A 19,808-nucleotide genomic window follows, 5' to 3' on the forward strand; every position below is an offset into this window, starting at 1 on the left:
CTTATAGCCCACATGCCAGTTTACAAAGAGCTTTGAGATGCCTCTGCATGAAAGGCACTATGTAAATTTAAATGGCTTTTAGAATTAATAATAAACGAAAGTCTTCTCTCAGCAGGGTGGCTGCAGGCAGAGCTCTATCTTGATCATAATCAGCAGGAGAACAAGCAAAACTCTCGTCTGCAGGGTATTAATTCAGAGAACAGGTCATAAACTTGACTTTTCCCTTTCCTCCAATACCAGATTGAACCAGGCAATGCAAGAGACTTTTAAAGTGAGCTAATTTGGTGTGAAATGGAAATTAAGCTGCTCTCATCATGTCATAACACATGATGAGGGTCTAGTACAAATAAGAAAAGAACAGCCCTCGTGTTACGCTCTGTGGCATTTAATTCCCACAGTAAATCCAAGGGCACTGCTCCTTTGAATATGACCTTTGCAGCATGGAGCTTGGCCTGGGCATATCAAGCGTGAGCAGCAGCTTGCTCTCACGTGCTACATGGAGGGTTTCTTGTCTGATGCTCCTTGTTTTGTTGTCCTCTATGAATTTTTTTTTTTCCTAAACCCACATCATAAATCTTCAGTGCCCTCCTCAGCTGTTATTTTATTCTGTGGGTGATCTGAATCGTGGAAGGAATAAAACCAAATGGCTTTTGCAGGAGAGGGTCGCTGAGGGGGCTCTCGGCTTCAAGGTGTGGCTCGGGATGGGGATGCCTTGCTCCGGGTTCCTGGGTGTTTTTGTGCACCCCTCAGTTTCTCTGCAGGCTGGCAGCCTGCAGCGGGGAGCATAGCCAGGAGCTCTGCAGAGATCCATTGATTACCCCCAGCAGCTCTTGATTTGTGTCCCTCCTTGCCCTTGGAGGGGCCCAGGGCTGGCAGTTTGACTTGGTCAAGGAGCAGGTGGGTTTTTGCACCACCAGCAGCAGGTAGATCTGCTGTAGGGCCAGGAGACAGCTTTACTTGTGTGGATGGACCCCACAAAACAGCGCAACGTGTGAGAGACCTTTCATTATCGGCTATTTCATGCTGCTCTGTTCTGCAGTGTTGGGTTCGCTGAACTGGAGGACACAACCGGAGACACAAACCCTCCTTCTCAGGCCGTGCTTTGGTTCCCTCGACCACATCCGTTTGCTGCCTGTGTCTGTGAGGACCCAGAACAATCAATGAGCCCGTGGCAATTGAGGCTCAAATCTCCCCTTAAATCCCAGCCCTTGGAGAGAGAGACCAAACCTCACAGTGCCCTGGGGTGGCTTAACAAAATATGTTGTTGGGATCTGTACATAGCAGGAAGGAGCCGACGTGTTGGTCTTCCCAGGGGTGGTACATCTGATTAGTTTGGACTATAATTAAGTGTGTTTGCCAGACTTTTTTCGGGGAGCCATGGCAACCATATGAATTTGCTCAATTGCTTCTGTCGAGGTGGACTTCCCTGCCTCCATGTTGGTAGCGGAGTCACCGGGATTAGTGACGGAGCTGTGCATGGTTTGTGTCTCCCCTTTTCTCCCCCCAGCTTTGGGACCATTTGGACCACACAATGTTCTTTCCTGACTTCAGACCCTTTCTAAGTAGCAGCTCACTGGATCAAGACAGCAGGGACAACGAGAGGGGCCACCAAGCCCATGCTGACCTCTGGGGACCAAGCCGACCCCCGCGACTGCCCATGACGCGGAGGTACAGATCCCGGGGCAGCTCGCGCCCCGACAGGTCTCCTGCTATCGAAGGGTAAGTGCCTAAATTACCCCCTGGAATTGTCTCCTTCCCCCATCAGTGGAAAAAACGTGGGATTGTGGGGAGAAACCTGATGAAATGGGATCCTGGCACTTAACGGTAGGTGACCCTTGGACCCAGAAAACGCAGGTTTTCACATCAGATGCTCTACCCTTCGTCCCCCTCGGCACGAATTGAAGCTGTGTGTTGGGAAAGGTGGGTTTTGCCTGTAACTGTGCCAACCCTCACCACAGGGAAACGAGTCAGTGCTTGGGAAACTCAGTCATTTCCTCTCCCAGCCCTCCCACACTGATGAGTTAGCATCCCTTGTTTCTTTGTGCTGTCCCTCTGTCTGAGGGCTCGCCTTTCTGCAGAGGGATTTACTTAGGTGTGAGTCTTGCAACAACATGGCTACGATCGATCAGAGCAGTATTTCGTGTTTTGCTGCCCATTCTTGCTAAACTGTTGCTGCTGCCATGTATTTGTTTGCTCAACTTGTTCTTTTTTTTTCTCTTTCGATTCCTCCCTCTTTAGAATAATACAGCAGATCTTTGCAGGGTTTTTTGCAAACTCAGCGATTCCTGGCTCACAACACCCTTTTTCCTGGTGAGTAGCAAGCATGGTTTAGACCGTGGCTTTGATCACGGCTGTCCACACCAGTAAAGAGCTGTGGTCTGGTGCTGGGGAGCTCCGTCTCCCCAGTGTGGCTTCTCTGGGAGGATTGTTCAAACCTTGGGGCACATTTGGGGTGGTTGAAACGGCTTCCTTGACTCTCTGCTCCCATCTGCAGGAGTGGGATGCTGCATTCGAATCCTGGGGACTATGCGTGGGGACAGAGCGGCCTTGATGCTATTGTCACCCAGGTAAGATCCTCATAATTGCCTGGGTGGAGAAAGTCCCAAGCTGGCTGGCCTGGGCTTTGATCTGTGCCTGTAAGTTTTTGTGCTCCTCTCTGGTCAGTCCTGCTGCTGGAGATGAGCCCTGGGTTTCGGATGAGGACTATGAACAGACCATAGGTTTCTGGCTTGGTGGTTGCTTGTGCCCTGCATCTTCAGAGGGTCTAGGAACAGGGGTTCAGACCTTATTCCTGTGGAAATACAGTGTCTGAGTTCACTTCTGTCAACCCATGTATGGTGTAAGGCTTGCAGGTGCCTTGCAGTGGGCTCAGCAGAGGCTGAGGATGAAAATCTCCCAGCGTCAGCCCTGGATCTCTTGCCAAATTCGGCAATTTGCAGCTGTGAGCCATTTCCCCCTGTGGTTTGTGGAGGGATGAGCCGAGTCCGCTCCCGTTCCCTGGAAGCATTGTCTGGCTCCTTTGAGGATCGGGGGTGTCCAGCCTCCATCCACAAACCGTCTCTTCCAGGGTGTTGGCATCACTGGGGTGGGAAGAGCAGACGGATGCTTTACTGAGAGCTAATTTGGCTGCTGTTGTCGTGCTGACACCTCCTGAAAGCGCCTGGCAAAGCCATCTGCTGCCATTCATAAGTAGCCCCTGGCTTCCCAGGCTGCATCACACACCCGTCTTGCCTGTCTTACTCACCACCGCTTTCTAAAATGAGTCTGCAGCCCACATGGCTGCTCAGAGACAGCACCTTCCTCCTCCCACCCCACACCCAGCAGAGCAGAGCAAGCCCCAGCAAGCGCAGTGCAGTGGAGTTGGTGTTGTAGTTCAGATTCAGGCTGGATATGCAGGCTCTGCTCAGCTGTCGTCTGCATCTGGAGCAGCAGCCCTGCCCATCCCAGGGTTTCATGTCATCCCAGGCATCTTAATGTGGCCCTCAAAGTTAAATGAGGCTCCTACAAATGCTTCTCTGTGCTCTCCCTGACCATGTTTGAACCCATTTGAGCTGATTGCCAGGTGAATCTGGGTCTTAACAGTATAAAATTTCTATGAGTCATGAAATTATAATGCTAGGAAAAGAGGTGCTGTCAGCACCATCTTTGCAGCTTGAGCTCAGCCTGTGTTAAACGTTGGAGGCTCCATGCAGGAGATACAGACCCACAGGAGCACAGGCTTTGGTATGGCTGCTCCTTGGTTTGGTGGTGGTACTAGACTAAAGCAGCTTCTCTTTATGGCCCTGGGAGGTCTTCTCTTTCCTCCTAACATCAGGGTCAAGCCTTGGGAGAGGCGGAAGGTGCTCAGTCTCCCTTGTTTCTGCAGTATGAGGTTCTTCCTCATCTCGAAACATCTCTACCGATTCCCTTTCAGTTCAAAATTCTCCAGGGGTAGCTTAGCACCCTCTCCCATGTCTGTGGCAATGTGTCCCTTCCCACCCAAGCCCTTCAGTCTCCCAGCTGTTGATGCAAGAGGAAATATCTGGAGGGCAGCAATGTTAGAAGGGGGATTGTCAGGATTGGAGGTATGAAAGTAAGGTTTCAACACTGAAAACGTTGCTGCAGAGGATGGAATGGTCACCTGTGCACTGAATATCTAAACTAGGATGAAATGGCCTGAGCTTGCTTCTCGGGTTGGGCAACAGGAATGTTTCTGGTGGGGCAGCTGTGACACAGCCTGCCTGGGAAGTCTGTCACTTCAGGAGCGTTAGGACCAGGTCATAGACATCCCCCAGGGACAGCCTGTGCTGAGCTGCTCGTGCCTGGCTGTCCAGTTTTGGGACGTAGCACGCTCCATGTTTGTAGGACGATGCTTTGCACAGCAAAGCAGTGTCCCTACTCCGGAGCACAGCATGTTTTCTTCTCCACAGCTCTTGGGGCAGTTGGAAAACACGGGACCACCTCCAGCTGACAAAGAGAAGATCTCATCTCTCCCAACAGTGACAGTAACTCAGGAACAAGTCGGTAGGTGAAATCAGTCATCAGTGTCCGATGTCACTCGTCTCCTGATGCTTTGATGTACGCGTCCTGAGCTTCCCCCACTCCCTCTACTAAGGATCAGCCTCTTTGCTGTGTCCTTGTGCTTCCCTGGCTGATGCGGGAGGATAGAAGGCAGTGCTGCTCCATCCTCCTGAACTACTGCCTAGACTCGGGCTGGAAACACTCGTGTCTCCCAGCTCAAGAGATCCTGAGCTTTGCTACTGCTGTCACCTCTGGTGTTCAGTTCTCCTGGGACTCTCAGATCTCTGCCAATTCAGGCCATCAGCAAAGACCTTCCTCGTTCTGCAGTGTTTGCGCAGTCCCTAAGTGCTGCCTTTTTGGCCTACCAAACCCCTGATTGCTTTACCTTCCTCAAAAATCTGTTTGTGCTGCTGTTTGTGGTCTTGTTAGAGCTGGGCTTGGTGCGTTGCTTTCTTCCCTTTCAAATTGGCTCACAGCAGGGCTGGTAGTTGAGGCTCTGAACGTATTCCTGCCGAACTACTCTGGAAATGTCATGTAAAACTCACAGGTTCTTGCAGTGCAGCTGGCAGCAAAGACCTGTGGGTTTCTCATAACGTTTATGGTTTTGCAATTAGCTCACCCCAGGGATTTTTCTCCCCGTGTTTGCAGAAGGCTGTCTCTGAAGGCTGCTCAGAGGATCCCTTTCCCTCTGAGCTGCTCTATTACTGGAAACTAAAATGCTCCATTAAGACAAACTGTTTGATTAGAAAAGCCGTTTCCACAACAGATATTTTTGTCTGGTGCTTTTTATATACCCATGTCTCCTCTTCTTGTCTGGGAAGCCAAGAATTTCCATGTTGTAATGCTCAGTCTCGCCTGTTTGAATTGACAGAGCTCAGGCCGTGCAGCCTGGCAGTTGAGAGAGGCTGGGAGCTCGGTCTCCCCGCTGCATGTGGCTGGGACATCTGCGTTAGCATTACGGGCTTGGTACAAAGAAAGAGGGATTGGGTTTTTGCCGTCTCTTGTGGTTGATGGTGCACAGCAGCCTGCTGGGCTCTTGCAGGGGAGGATGTGCGATGGAAGCATCCCCACCAGCCTTGCAAAACCGCCCTTATTCTGGGTGAGGAAGTTTTGGCAAGATTTGGCTAAAATACCCTTAGTTTGATTTTTTGTTTGTTTGTTTGTTTTTGTTGTTGTTGTTGCCAGTCATATGCAGAGAACGTAAGGAATTTCTTTGGTACCTGGCTGCTGAATGCTGCCATCCCCAGTAGGTTGCATGCAAACAGACCCTGCCTTGTAAAGACCAGAGTTTGTGTTCCCAGAGAGCTAAAGCTGCCTGCTTCACCCTCCTCACTCTGCATCTGTTCCAGATACAGGTTTGGAGTGTCCTGTGTGCAAAGAGGACTACACAGTAGCGGAGCAAGTTCGGCAGTTACCATGCAATCACTTCTTCCACAGCAACTGCATCGTGCCGTGGTTAGAGCTGGTAAGAGCCTGCAACCATGGGTCTGGGGGCTCCGAGAGATGCCCTGTCTCTGAGCCAAGCCCTGCATGTCTGATGGGATGAAACCATCTGGGTAAAGCAGCCATCTGAGTGGCACTTCTGTGAAGTTCCCACATTTCTCTTGCAGCATGACACATGTCCGGTGTGCAGGAAGAGCTTAAAAGGTGAAGATTCGACTCGGCAAACACAAAACCCCGAGGCCTCAGCGAGTAACAGCTTTAGTAGTGAAAGCCAACTACATGATCGATGGACTTTCTGACGCTCGAGGGCTTCCCTGGGGGCTCGGGACGGAGTATCGTTACTACGGATGTACATTGTATTATAATTCAAACAACAAAAAGAGTAGCAGGAAATATAGGGCAGGGGAGGGAACCCACCCTGTGGTATTACTGCAATGAGTGCTGTCTTTTTCCTGAAACTTAGCATCTCTGAGCGAATCGCGTCTCCATTGGAATCGCCTCTTTAGTCCTAAATTCAGAGTCTTTTGAGTGATTTGACTTGATTTTATACTTGTGAAACCTTTACTTCAAATGTGGCCCCATCTGAGGGGGGGTGAGCTGGCGCAGGGAGGGTTGGGGAGACCCCGTCGGGGTCCTGAGATGTCTTGTGCAGCCTCCCCAGCACAGGGTCAGCTCCCCCCTGTCCTCGCTCCCTGTCCTCCCCCCTCCCCAGCAAAGAGGTGGCAAATTTGGGTGGGGAAAGTGTCCCAGTTGCGTTGTTCCTTGTAGTAAAGGAGGGAGTGGAAAGGAGATTTTTGACTTCTCTCCTCTGACCCCTTTCCCTGCCCCTCAAACTGGCTGGGCGGAATCAAATCCAGGAGTTTTTGGTTTTTTGGGTTTTTTTTACCCCTTCTCTTGAATTCAAGTGACTGTGTCTATAAAATAGTGTTCTAGGTTTTCTCAAGGGAGAGGCAGCGGTGAAGATGGAGGCATTGGAGGGTTTCCGGAGTTCTTCCCCAGGTGTGCTGGTGGAGAGAAGTGTGCTCGGGATTCTCAGGAACCCCCCAGTTCTGGGAACAGGAATGCACCAAGCAGGATTTTCTGTCTTGTCGTGGACTATTTTTGTTTGTTTGGGGTTTTTTTCTGGCCCTTCGCCATGTGCCTGTGTCCCCAGGTCTGTCCCAACCTGTCCCCCACCCACAGTGAGTCATTTAGGATCCTTAGCTGGCTTGTATCATATGGACCACATTAAAGGCATCCTTTAGGAAAACAGACCTAACTGTGCATAGCCATTTTAACGGCCGATTCCTCAGTGTTTAACACACAATCTTAATTCTCCCTTAGTCTGATAACTTGAAGAGAGTCTCTTTATTTTTGCGGAATTTTTTGGTTTTTTGGTTGGTTGGGTTTTTTTCCCACTTCTGTAACATTTCATCCACGTTTGACTTCTTGTTTTTATCGTCTGAATAACCTCTGTGCTTATGGCACCCACTAAACCACCACATGGCAATGTCAAACCCCCGGCTTGGCCGGGCAGGAGGGAGAGGTAGGTCGTGTCTAAACATGTTGCCGCTTCATTGCTGTAAACAGTGTACTACGTACACTCGATTTAAACTAGTGTTTTGTTTGCTATTAAGTCAAATAAAGGCCTTTATAAAGAAGATCAGATGTGGAGAAGGATTGTTGGGGCTGTAAGAGGTGCCTGAGGAGCTTGGGGAACGGTCGGAGGACTAACAGGGATGGAAATAAACCTCCTGGGGTGGCTGTAAAGGGCTTTTCTGGTGAGAAAAATTCTTATCCAGGTGCTGGAGGGGATGGGGGTTCAGCTGGATGCCCCTTGCAGCTGCCTGCTGCTGCCTGTACCTTTTTTTTTTTTAAGTGGTGGGAGTGTGTTTTGGGGGGGAGCAAAGCAGAGAGATGCATGTGCTGACTTCTGCCCCATACACAGCCACGAGCCATATCCCTGCAACCTGCAGGGCTCGTTCCTAGACAAGCAGCTTGCGCTCTACTGTTGCATCCTGTGGCCCACCTCTCCCTGCTCGGCTGGCCTCCATTTAAAGCCTGAAGACCTGCTCATCTTGTGCTTTTGAGGGCTGGGCTGGGATTTAAGAGCTGCTAAATGGCTCTTGGCCATGTTGGGTGGTGACAACAAAAGGGAAAACGCTTTAACTGCAGCTAGATCTGGTTTAAGTGTTTTCTTTGCTGGGTTTCTCTCATTGATTTTCCCTGTTATTCAGTGTTTCAGGGTGAGATTTGGGGGTGCTGGGGGGGGCTGCACACCTAGGGATATTTGGGATCGTGCCAGGTTTCTGCTCCTAGTTCCTCCCTCTTGTGCATGGTCCCAGCTCAGCCCTGAAGTGCCTGAAATCAGGGATTTCTCCCCCCTGGAGCAGAATTTAAGCCCATCTCTTTGCCAGGAGTCTTGCTGGGCCCCGAGGAGATACGGCTCTGCTGGGCAGGACCCTGCGAGGGCAGGGAGAGGTGTAGGGCTGAAGGGACCTTGGAGCCCTTTGGGGGATCCAGGGGCCATGCGTGCCTCCCCCCCTTCCCCTCCATCCCTTTATATTTCCTGGCCCTGGCTGGTGTCACTCCAGAGGGGTTTGGTGGTTTTTCTGGGAATGGGAAGTGTTTCTACTCCTGGAGCATCCCCAAGGCCAGGGCACATCAGGGATGCAGGCAGAGCACAGCAGCGGGTACCACATGCTCGAGCATCTCCGCAGGGCTGAGCTTTATTGGTGGAGCTGCTTGTTTCAGCCCAGTTGATTTCCCCTTTCCACAACCACCCCCAAGTCCTTTGGGTCAAAGCTTGGGGGGCTCCTTTGCCCCGACACTGGACCCCCGACCTCACCTGGCTGTATCCGTGTGCCAGCACAATCCAGCCCCCACGGAGGCATCACCCTCCGCAAGGATGGAGCTGAGGCAGAGGGGGTGGCAGAGTCCCGAGCCCCTGGTTGTCCCCAAAGATGGGAAAGGGATGTGTCCCCTCTCGATGGTGCTGGGCTCGAGGGGCCACCGCCTGCCCTCACTGCTCCTCCTTCTCCTCCTCCTCCTTGGGGAGCTTCTTGCGGGTGAAGAAGCCCAGCTGGGGCGAGAGGGAGAGGATGGAGGGGAGGAAGGGGAGTGGGCAGAGTCCCCCTGTCTCCTACTGTGCCTCCCCTTCCCCCCCCCAAAGCTGAGCCCAACCCCGCTCTCACCTTCCACAGGCAGAAGATGATCAGTGCCAGGAGGAGCAGCCCCCCCAGGATGCTGCCCACCAGGATCCAGAGGGAGATGGGCACCCGCTTCCCCTGGATGATTTCAAGCACCATCTGCGGAAAAAGAAAGGAGGAAACAGGGATGGGGGGTGTCTGTACAGCCCTGTGCCCCAGGTTTGGGGGGCAGCAAGGGTCCAGGGGGGCTCCTACCTCCCTCCGATGTGCCCCCTCCTCCAGCAGCAGCACGCTGCTCTCTGGGACCCCCAGCCAGGTCGTGCTGATGACTTTCACACTCCTGAATTTAGCCTGGGATGGGGAAAGGTGGAAGGGGGGCTTCAAGCTGCGTTTCCCACCCTGGGCTCTTCACTCTGTCCCTGGCCAGAGCGTGGGGGGAGTGTCACCCTTCCTCATTGCCCCCTCCCCTCCTCACCCCACGGAAGAAGTCATTGTGGATGGTGCGGAGGATGTGGATAGAGACCTCCCCACCACGGTCCAGCTGTCCCAGCCGGCAGCTCAGCTCCTGGCACCAGGCGTTGCTGCAGTCCTATGGGGAAAAAAATGTGGGGTGATGTGGCAGGGGACACCCCCCCCAGCCACCCCCAAACCCCAGCTTGGGCAGGGGGGGTATCATGGTGATGCTCACCAGCCTGTCCACATGCAGGAGGTCTTCGGGGTGCACAGGGACCACCGTGGCCGTGCCCCACTGCCATGGCTCCTCAGGGGGGGTCCGCAGCATGCAGGTAGCCTGGGTGGGGGAAGAGGAGCTGGGCTTAGCACCGGGAGGGTGCAGGGACCCCTCAGAACCCCCAGCTCAGGTGAGGGACTCACATTGTCGGCCAGGACACGTGTGACTGAGAGGAAGGTGGTATGGCGGTAGCCCAGGGCGGGCAGGGCCATGTGGAGGGTGATGTTTCGGGCTGGGTAGCACCCAAAATTCTGCACCTAGGGGGAGAGCTGTGTGAGCCAGGACCCCACAACCCCCCGCACACCCCCATATGTCCTCACCTTCACCGTGGTCTTGAACTCAGGGCCGGGGCCATGGGGGAAGGTGCCGAGCGGGTGAACCTCGTACCGGTGCAGGTTGGCATCGCTGCCAGGATGAGAGTGCGGTCAGATCCTGACTCTGCTGCCTCCATCCCCAGCACCATGAAGCCCGCCCGCAGCTTTGCCCTGCTCCCCCCACAGGCCTACCTGGAGAGGAAGAGGTCGGGCTCGTAGCGGATGGGGGCAGAAAGCTGGACCGCGTTGTCCTCCAGTGTCGCCTCGGTGCTGTCACTGGAGGGGGAAGATGCAGCTGTAGGGAGCTCAGGAGGACCCCGAGACCCCCCACACACACACCCACTGCCTCGGCCAACCTATGGGGTACAGCCCCCCCCCTCCTGCCCCAGCCCTGCTCCTACCTGCTGGTCTCGAGGGTGACCTCAGCTTGGTCAAGGAGGACGGAGCAGCTGAACTCCAGCTCCAGGGTGAAGGAGACCTGGGGGCAAGCGGGGCCGTCAGCGGGGTGGGATGGGTGCACAGGGTCCCAGGGGGGTGGCCCAGGGGGTGTCCCGGTCCCCTACCTTGGCCAGTGAGCGGAAGACAGGGTAGCCAACACTGCAGAGCCGGCGGTGACCCGGCAGCGCCGTGCACTCCAGCTTCACTGGGCTGGTGTCCTGTGGAGAGGGGGACATCACCTACAGCCGGACGGGGACAGGAGCATAGGGGGCTGGAGCTGGGGGGCTCGGGATGAGCACAGGAGTGAGGGGGCTACACAGACCCCACCTGGGATCAGCTGGGGGACCCAATGGACTCCCACCTGGGATGGGTTGGGGATAAGAATGGGCTGGAGGGTCTATAAACGACTGGAGAGACCCCAATCTTTGTCCTGGGATGGGCCGGAGAGTCTGTACAGGGCTGGAAGGACTATGATGTCTTGGAGGGACTGGGGGGGCCATACAGGTCTGGGGGATCCCCCCATGGCCCCGTACTTGGAGCGTGAGGCTGGAGAAGTGGAGGTTGTTGGAGAAGCGGAGGAGCAGGCTGGCGTTGTAGGCGTTCTCCTTCTTGTTCTCCAGGACCACGTCCACCACCACCTTCCTCCTGCCCTTGCGCAGGACATGGGGGCTCTGCCTGCAGCAGCGAGGGAGGTTACAGCCCCGGGGGCTCCCAGGACACAGCTCAGCCCTGGGGACACCCCATACCTGGAGCCCACGATGTCCATGGTGGCCCTGAGCACCAGGTCCGTGACGCACTTGTCATCCTCCCCGCAGTCCTTGAAGAAGGGGATCTGGAAGGAGCCGGGTCTGATCCTGGTGCTGGAAGCACCAGGGTTGATCCTGGATCCAGCCACCCCCTCCAGCACCCACCAGTTTCCGGATGGTGGTGGGGGACCTCTCATCCAGCACTGGCCCAGTGGATTCAGCCATGGCCAACCTCACCGTGAAGCTGAGGGGTCGCAGATAGTCCGTGGTGTCCTGGGGAGGGTGGAGGGGTCCCTGTTAGCCCCCCCGTGCTCCTGGGGGAGCTGAAAAAAGGCACCCATGTCCCAGGGAGGGGTCCCACCGTGGCTCACCAGGACGTGGAAGGGGAAGCGGAGGCAGCTCTGCCTCCCCAGGGAGAGCTCAAGGCGGCGCTCCAGCAGCCGCCGGGCACCAGAGTCGAAGGCAGCCCGGGCTCCTGGTGTCCTCTCCTCCAGGGACACATTGTACCGGAGCTCTGTGTGGGGATGAGGATGGGGTTCAGTGCTTGGGGACACCCACGGGGCTGGGAACACCCTGGGGATGCTCTGGGGACACTCCAGGGATGGTCCTGGAGAAGCCCAGGGGACACCCTGGGCATGCTGCAGGGATGCTCCAGGGTTGGCACCTGGCACATCCCCCCCAGTCCCCAGCACTCACCGATCTCCCTGTCCTGCTGGACCCGGGCACGGGTCCTGGCGCGGAAGCAGACCCTGGCCCGGAGGCAGACAGCGCCAGTGCCACCGCGTTGGCAGTTCTTCTGGATGACGTTGATGGCTGGTGGCTCCACAGTCAGCGATGTGTTGATCTGGACAATCTGGCGGGAGCTGGCAGCAAGGGGACAGTGTCACACCCCAGGGAGGGACAGCACTGTCCCCTGAATCCCACCAGGATATTCATGGGGACTGTGACATCCATCCCTGCCCCATCCCCAGGCTCTCCTCCTCTTATTGCAAGGGGAAACTGAGGCACGGGGGAGTCCAGGAGATGCCTGGAAGTGTCCTGCCAGGCAGGACTGAGCCGAGTGGCCCTGCAGAGCGCGGTGGCCCAGAGCTGTCCTCTCCACGTGTCCCTGTCCCCAGGACTCACCGCAGCAGCACAGCCACCCCCTGCGCCCCCACGGCCAGGTCCACCAGCCCATCCCCGTCCAGGTCCAGCTGCCCATCCACGCTGCGCCCGAAATAGCTGAGGGTTGGACCCAGCACCGCCGCCTCGATGTGCTGGGGAGGTGAGAGCAGGCTGAGCAGTGGCTTCATTGCTGTCTTGTATAAGGTTGTGCTCAACCTAACGGAGCCCCCCCCCAGATGGCAGCAAGACCCCCCAGCCCCCCCGCCCGGTCCCATCTCACCTGCTTGTAATTGGGCAGGAGGGTGCCCGGGGCACCGTGGTAGACATAGATGGCACCACGGTGCCCGTCCTCCAGCGGAGCCCCCACCACCACATCATTGAAGCCATCATGGTTGAGGTCCGGCACAGCAGCCAGGGCATAGCCGAACCGGGAGTCCTGCGGCTTCTTGTTGGCATGCAGGGTGCCAGCAGGGGCCAGCAGCCTCTGAAGGGGCACAAGGCAGCCCTCGGTACCCCATGGTGCCAGGTCCGGCCTCGTGTGCTCCATATGTGAGGCCCGGGAGGTGGAGGGGGGAGTGCAGGGGGATCCCCTGGGCTGTGTGTCCTCCCCGGCCCTGCTGCATCTCCCTGACCCTGCTGTGACACCCCCCCCCAACCCCTGCTGTGTCCTGCCAAGTCCCCCCAAATCCCACCACATCCCCCTGACCCTGCTGCATCCACCTGACCTTACATTGTTCCCCCAACCCTGCTGTGTGTCCCCCAATCCCATTGCATCCCCCAGCCCCACTGTGCATCCCAATCCCCCTGCACCCACTGTGATGCCTCTGCATCCCCCCCCCAACCCCTCACCTGCCCCACTCTGTAGAGATACACCCGCCCCGTCTCCCTGCTCTGGGCACCCAGGTACATGGGAGCTGCCACCAGCAGCACGTCAGTGACCCCATCACTGTCCACATCCAGGGCGCACACCTCGCTGCCGAAGTAGGAGCCGATCTGTGGGTCGCAGCAGGGTCGTGTGAGGCTGGGGGCTGCCGGCAGCCCCTTCCCATGGCTGCCCGCCACCTCCCCCCCGCCAGCAGCACCTACCTGCTCCCCTGTCAGTGCCTGGGCCACTGTCACGGTTCCCGTGGTGCCCATCTCAAAGAGGATCACCTTGCCCTTGTGCTGGAAGCGAGGGGCTCCGGCCACGTACAGGCGCTGCCCACCGGGCAGCCGCAGTGAGGAGACGGCATACCCTGAGGTGGGAGAGCCCGGGCGTCAGCAGCAGGGAAGAGCCCTTGTGCTGGTGGGGCCGTTCCTCGGCCACCCTGTGTCCCCAGGGTACTGAGCACCCCTGGGGCACCCACCATCCCCTGTTTCCCCGCCGTGCCTAGGACACTGAGCATCCCATTTGCTCCACATCCCTAGGGTGCTCAGTATCCTCAGTCCCTCCTGAATACCCAGGGCACCAAGCATCCTTCGGTTGCTGAGTATCCCTGGTTTGCCCTGCATCCCCAGGGCACTGAGTATCCCTGGGGCACTAAGCATCCCTGGTTTGCCTGGCATCTCTGGGGCACTGAGCATCCCTGGGGTACCGAGCATTCCCAGTGTACCAAGCATCCTTCGGGTGCTGAGTATCCCTGGTTTGCCCAGAATTCCTGGGGCACTGAGCATCCTCAGGGCCCTGAGCATCCCAGGGGCACCCAGCATCCTTGGGACATCGAGCATCCCTCAGTTGCTGATGATCACCCATTTGCCCCACATGTCTGGGACACGGAGCGTCCCCAGTTCGCCCCACATCCCTCGGGACATCCCCCCCATACCCAAATAAGCCGCATGATTCTTCAGCTCCCATGGAAACTCTTTCTCAAAGGCTTTCCGGGGTGGGATGATGCGGCCGCGCCGGCTCTCCTCCAGCACAGCCCCGTCCCAGTCGTAGGCTCCCACTGTGCCGAAGAGGATCCCGTCCTGGCAGGGAAGTGAAGGAGGGGGTTACACGATGCTTCTGCAGGATGGGAGCTTTGGGGGGGAAGCACGTGTCACGCCTCGAGGACATCGCGTGCATGGTGATGCCTCACTGTCCCCAAACCCTCCCCAAAAATGTGATCTGGGACACTCAGTGCCCAGCATGACGGGGATGCACAAGCCCAGGATGGGCTGAGGATTATTTTCCACTTCTGCAAAGCCCCCGGGGCAGGCGGTTGCTGCCCTCCCCCTCCCTCCAGCCCTTCCCCGGGCCAGATCCTGCCTGTTCCAGCAGCCTCACCTCCAGGAGATGGAGAGAGAAGCCAATCTGGGACATCTCCAGCTCAAAGGAGCTCTCGTTGTACCCGTGGGTGCCTGGGGTGGGGGAAGGAGATGGTATTCCTCCAGATGTGGTTCCAGCTGTTTTTTCTGCAGCCCTTCCCGGGGTCCAGGCCCGGATCTGACCCCACATCACCTTCCAGGCTGAAGATGCGGTCACCCAAGGCGTCCACAATGTCGTTGAGGGCGGCCTCGTCGGTGACATTGAAGAAATACTTCTCGTCCGGGTCGCTGGCAATGTACTTGATCTCACGGATGAAATCCTCAGGGTCCTGCTGCCGGCGGAGGTAGTGCCCCAGCACCTGGGGAGAGGGGGGTCCAGCATCGGCTGGAGGCCAGATCCTGACCCCAACACAGCCAGGATGGGGGTCCCCCACCCCAGCATGGTATAAAGGGGGAATGGGGAAACCAAGGCACGGTGCCTGCTCCTGACTGGCGGGCAGGGAGGTGGCTGGGGTGCTCACCGCAATGGCATAGCGGGTGACATTGTGCTTCTCACACTCTGCCAGTGCCTCGGGCAGCTCCTCACCATCGTGGGACTCCCCATCCGTCACCACAATCATCAGCCGGGTGGCATCTGCCCGCCCGCCCCGCTCGGGGCTGAAGGCTTCGGTGCTGTCAGAAAGGATGGGTGGTGTGAAGCCGATCCCAATCCCAATCCTGACCCCGATCCCAATCCTGATCCTGCTCCCCATGCTGACCCTGATCCCAACCCCGACCTTGACCCTGACCTCAATCCTGACCCTGATCCTGATCCCAATTTCGACCCCAACCCCCATCCCGACCCTGATCCTGATCCAAATCCCGATCCCAACCCCAACCCCAGTCTTGATCCCAATCCTGACCCCGATCCCTATCCCAGTCCTGATTCCGCTCCCAATGCTGACCCCAATCCCAATCCTGACCCTGATCCCAACCCCAACCTCAATCCTGACCCTGATCCTGATCCAAACCCCAACCCATCTTGATCCCAATCCTGACCCTGATCCCAGTCCTGATCCCGCTCCTGACCCGGATCCCAACCCCAACCTTGACCCTGACCTCAATCCCGGCCCCAACCCTGATCCTGATCCTGATCCAAATCCCGATCCCAACCCTGACCCCGATCCTGACCCCGATCCCAATCCCGACCCTGATCCCACTCCCGATGCTGGTGCCCACCAAGCCTGGTGGATGGCGAAGGCCGTGCGTGTCTCCCGCCCCTCCTGCCGGCTGATGTTCTTGGCTGCCTCCACCACCTCCTCTGCTGTCTGGTACTGCCCCAGCACCCACTCATGCACCGCCTGCTCCCCGTACTGCAGCACCGCCACCTGCCACAGAGACAGGGTGCTCAGCGCATGGGCTCAGCCCCCCCACCCCAAAATGTCCCCCCCAAAATGCGCAGCATATCCCCCCCTCCCCGCAACGCAGCCCCAGCCAGCAAAGTGGACCCTCGACCACCCTGAAAGCAACCCCAGCTGGCATAGCCCCAGGGGTGGCATCAATGCGGGGATGATGGCATCGCCCTGGGGACAATGGCATCACCCCAGGGGCGATGGCATGGCTTAGGGACAACGGTATCACCCCAGAGGTGGCATCGCCCCAAGGTTGGCACTGCTACAGGGATGGCATCATCCTGGGGACAATGGCATCGCCCTGGGGATACTGGCATCATCCCAGGGACAATTGTATCACCCCAGGGGTGGCATCACCCCAAGGCTGGCATCACCCCAGGGAAGACAGCATTGCCCTGGGGACAACAGCACTGCCCTGGGCACAATGGCATCACCCCAAAGGTGGCATTGCCACAGGGACAACACCATTATCCTGGGGACAATAGCATCGCCCCAGGGGTGGCATTGCCACAGGGACAACACCATTACCCTGGGGACAATGGCATCACCCCAGGGATGACAGCATTGCCCTGTGTATGATGGCAGTACCCAGGGGATGGCATTGCCCCAGGGATAATGACATTACCCTGGGCATGACATTGCCCCGGCGACACCGGCACAGCCCTGGGGATGATGGCACGGTCCTGGGGACGCTGGCACAGCCCTGGGGATGCCACCTCACCTGGATCTGTCCGGGCCCAATGAAGAACTTGCTGAGGATGTTGCTGAGGAAGTTCTGCACCTCATACCAGGGGTAGATGCTGTTGGAGCCATCCAGGACAATGACGATGTCCATGTAGGTGGAACAGCCTGCCAAGGGGGGGGACGCAGCTGACACTGGCACAGCATGGCAACATCCCGGCATGGGGCTCCGCACACCACAGCCATCCCCCCACTCACGCTGTGCCGTAGGTGCGATGGTCCACACCGGCCGGAGGTCACCGTCCAGCCGGGCGCAGATGCCGGTGCTGAAGACAGAGGTGCCACACGCCTGGGACCAAAGCGGGGCGCAAGCCTGGCCGGGGGGGGGGGGCAGGGTGACACGGGGACACAGAGCATGGGCTGGCACCCGGCCCCTGCACCTGGCCGTGCCTCAGTTTCTGTCTGGGGGAGGCTCCTCTCACCACGAAGCCGCCATCCTTGGAGTCCAGGAGGGTCATCCCGAAGTGCACTTTGTGGCCTGGGGTTGGGGAGAGCCACGGGGCTGCGGATCCTCGGCACCAGGGAAAGAGATGCCAGGGGTCAGTAGTGGGGTGAGACCCCCCCTGCCAAACCCCGCCGGCAGTCTCACCGGGGCGAATGCCAGCCTGGAAAGGGCAAAGCCGGGTACAGAGATGGCCACCCATCCCCATGGGGCATGGTGGTACCGAGGTTGGCTTTGGTGCAGTTGGTGTTGGGGGGTCCCACGCGGCACTTGTAGACGTCACCTTGGCGGTCGCTGTCCCAGGGGGCCCCCACCAGCAGCCTGTGGGGACGTGGCAGCGTGAGGGGACACTGGCTGGGTCACCGGCAACACCCTGCTCCAGCTCGGCCGCAGCATTTTGGGGCACAGTGCCAAACCCTGCCCACCCCCGCCACCGGCACCGTGCCACGGTGCTTCCGCCACCAGGCTGCCAGCGGTTTCCGTCCGTCTGGCTGGCTGGCTGTCCGTCCTCCCTTTGATCGGCATCCCAACCACCAGCACAGCCACTGGGGCCCCCCCAGATTTACTGATGGGACCCTTATTTTCATGTCCCCCCTGCTCCCAAGCTGTGTCAGGGCAAAGCACAAATCCACAATGAACCTTAAAATCCCATTTCTGCCCCCAGAAAACACCGAGGGGGCTTTGCTGCCCGGCTCCCTGCCTCAGTTTCCCCTCTTCAGGGCATCGCAAGCCACGCATCCCCCCCATCCCTTAGCCCTGCCCCACATATCTGCCCCATGGGTTGTGCTGGGGGGGGAAGAAAGCCCCACGGGTGTCCTATTGTCCCCCCCACCCATGGGTGCCACTCACCACTTCTCCCCGCCGCCCGCCTGCTGCAGCACCTTGTAGCCGAACTGGGCCTCGGCCGGTCCATGGAAGAGCCACGGGCGCCTCACATCAACATTGAACCCCACACACAGACCTGGGGGGGGGCGGGGGCAGGATGGCGAGACCTGAGGGTGGGGGCACCCATGGACCCAGGCATCCTTCGGCCCCCCCCCACCCTACACCCATCTATAGGGACGGGACTGCTTCAGCACAACCCCCAAACCATGACGGCCTCGGCACTGCGGGGGGCATGCAAAACCCCCCTCCCCCCCGTTTTTTCGGGTGCTGCTGGGAGCACCCATCTCCCACCCAGTGGGGAATTAAAACGGGGGGGGGAGGACATGGGGATGGGTGCGACCTGCAATGGCCGTGCCACAGCTGCCTTGTTTGCCAGCCACAACCCCATAATTAGGCAGGGCGATGCCCCCCCGCCCCAGCCCCCCCCTTGGTGGGTTTTGGGTGGGAGAATGAAGAGGCTGGCTGGGGAGTCGTGGCACGGCCCTGGCATCCATGGGTGCTTGGGGTGCCCATCGCCCTGCTGGGGTAAAACTGCGGGGAAAGGGGGGGAGCCGGGCAGGGGGGGAAGTGGGTGTTTCAAGGAGGGGGGAAGAGGTCCTGAGTGCTGGGTGCTGAGCACCCCATGTGTGGCTCCAAGCACCCCACAGGCAGCACTGAGAACCCCAAATGCACCACCAAGCACCCCACATGTAGCACCCAGCACCTCACATGCAGCATCAAGCACCCCACATATAGCACTGAGCACCCAGCAGGCTCTGGGGTGGACAGGGCAACTTGGGGGTTTCCATTTTGGGGGGCCCAAGGGGTTTGCGTTTGCCTCCAAACTTGAAAAGAGTCACAAAGTGCTGCACCCCCCCCATCCCCTCTCCTTCTCTCCCAGCTCTGGATGGGGAAACCAAGGCACAGGGAGGCCAAGGGCCACTGCGCTGGCTGCATGCCTCAGTTTCTCCACCGGCAAGGCACGGTGGGGGAGCGTGGACGTGCCCAGATGGGATAGAGATTGGCTGGGGCCCCAGCCACCAACCTTTCCCTTGGGGGGGAGGGGGGGGAGGAGAAAAAAAAACCCGTTTTTTTGTCTTTTTTTCCCCCAAAATGTAGATTTTTCCATTAAAGGTTTTTTTTTTTTTTTTATTTCCTCTTAGTGGGGTTTGGCTTCCTTCCATGCTGGCACCGACCCCTTCCTGGCCCCATCCCCAAACCCAGGGGAGGTTTTGGGGTCCCCCCTCCAGCAGGAAAAAGTCAAAAAATATATTGAGGAGGTGGGATAAGGACCAAAACCAGGTGCTTTTCCTGCAACCCCCCCCGACCAGCTCGGCGGAGGCATCTCCACATCACTGAGCTCCGGGTTAATGGGTACCCAGCTCAGCACCAGCCCCCCCCCAACCCCGCAGCATCCCCAAATGCCTCCGATTCACACATCCCTCTCCCCCCCAAAAAACCCTTTTTTCCCAAATCTGGCTGGATTTTGGGGGGACATTACCTGGGAGCAGGAGCAGCATGGGGAGAAGCCATCGGCACCTACCACCCTCCATCGCCCCACTGTCGCTGGAGCCGCCAGCATCGGCCGTGAGCAGCTCAAAGGTTACTCTGTCTCCGTACAGGATATTTTTTTTTTCCTCTTTTTTTTTTTTTTTAATATTTTTTTTTCCTCCTCCTTCATCTTCAATTGGCTGCTAAAAATAAACAGCCGGAGTGGGTTTTTTTTTGAGGGACGGAGTTA

The 19,808-nt window shown here is 57.7% G+C and overlaps 2 protein-coding genes across 2 annotated transcripts in view; one reads left to right on the forward strand and one right to left on the reverse strand.

Moving 5' to 3' along the window:
• The window catches only part of RNF115 (ring finger protein 115), a 20,839-nt gene extending 13,256 nt beyond the window's left edge, over positions 1–7,583 (forward strand). Inside the window, exons 4-9 of the mRNA XM_052796543.1 lie at positions 1,508–1,719; positions 2,239–2,310; positions 2,495–2,567; positions 4,410–4,503; positions 5,850–5,965; positions 6,111–7,583. Coding sequence (XP_052652503.1) covers positions 1,508–1,719; positions 2,239–2,310; positions 2,495–2,567; positions 4,410–4,503; positions 5,850–5,965; positions 6,111–6,242 — 699 coding nt within the window. The 3' untranslated portion in view covers positions 6,243–7,583. The remainder of the gene's footprint in view (positions 1–1,507; positions 1,720–2,238; positions 2,311–2,494; positions 2,568–4,409; positions 4,504–5,849; positions 5,966–6,110) is intronic.
• ITGA10 (integrin subunit alpha 10) lies at positions 7,272–19,696 on the reverse strand. The gene is made up of 30 exons (XM_052796531.1): positions 19,569–19,696; positions 18,053–18,164; positions 17,427–17,524; positions 17,184–17,272; positions 16,960–17,074; positions 16,742–16,869; positions 15,848–15,996; positions 15,151–15,301; positions 14,823–14,988; positions 14,649–14,722; positions 14,206–14,350; positions 13,490–13,638; positions 13,253–13,396; positions 12,684–12,887; positions 12,425–12,555; positions 11,996–12,162; positions 11,671–11,813; positions 11,465–11,572; positions 11,300–11,385; positions 11,087–11,228; positions 10,679–10,771; positions 10,517–10,593; positions 10,308–10,391; positions 10,122–10,206; positions 9,945–10,058; positions 9,760–9,861; positions 9,547–9,660; positions 9,327–9,422; positions 9,117–9,230; positions 7,272–9,004 (listed from the first exon to the last, which is right to left on the reverse strand). Exons 1-30 carry the CDS (start codon positions 19,618–19,620, stop codon positions 8,945–8,947), a joined length of 3,492 nt encoding a protein of 1,163 aa, XP_052652491.1. The 5' UTR covers positions 19,621–19,696; the 3' UTR covers positions 7,272–8,944.
• Positions 19,697–19,808: the final 112 nt, after the last annotated feature.

This window comes from Harpia harpyja, chromosome 9, assembly GCF_026419915.1.
Source record: "Harpia harpyja isolate bHarHar1 chromosome 9, bHarHar1 primary haplotype, whole genome shotgun sequence".
NCBI classification, from domain to species: domain Eukaryota; kingdom Metazoa; phylum Chordata; class Aves; order Accipitriformes; family Accipitridae; genus Harpia; species Harpia harpyja.

Excerpts from the sequence above, each read along its gene's own strand:
- ITGA10 (XM_052796531.1), bottom strand. The coding sequence starts at position 19,620 with ATGGAGGGTGGTAGGTGCCGATGGCTTCTCCCCATGCTGCTCCTGCTC. Across the intron at positions 16,870-16,959 it reads CATCGCACCTACGGCACAGC|GCTGTTCCACCTACATGGAC; the intron begins GTGAGTGGGGGG and ends CCCCCTTGGCAG. Across the intron at positions 10,772-11,086 it reads TCTCCAGCCTCACGCTCCAA|GACACCAGCCCAGTGAAGCT; the intron begins GTACGGGGCCAT and ends CCCTCTCCACAG.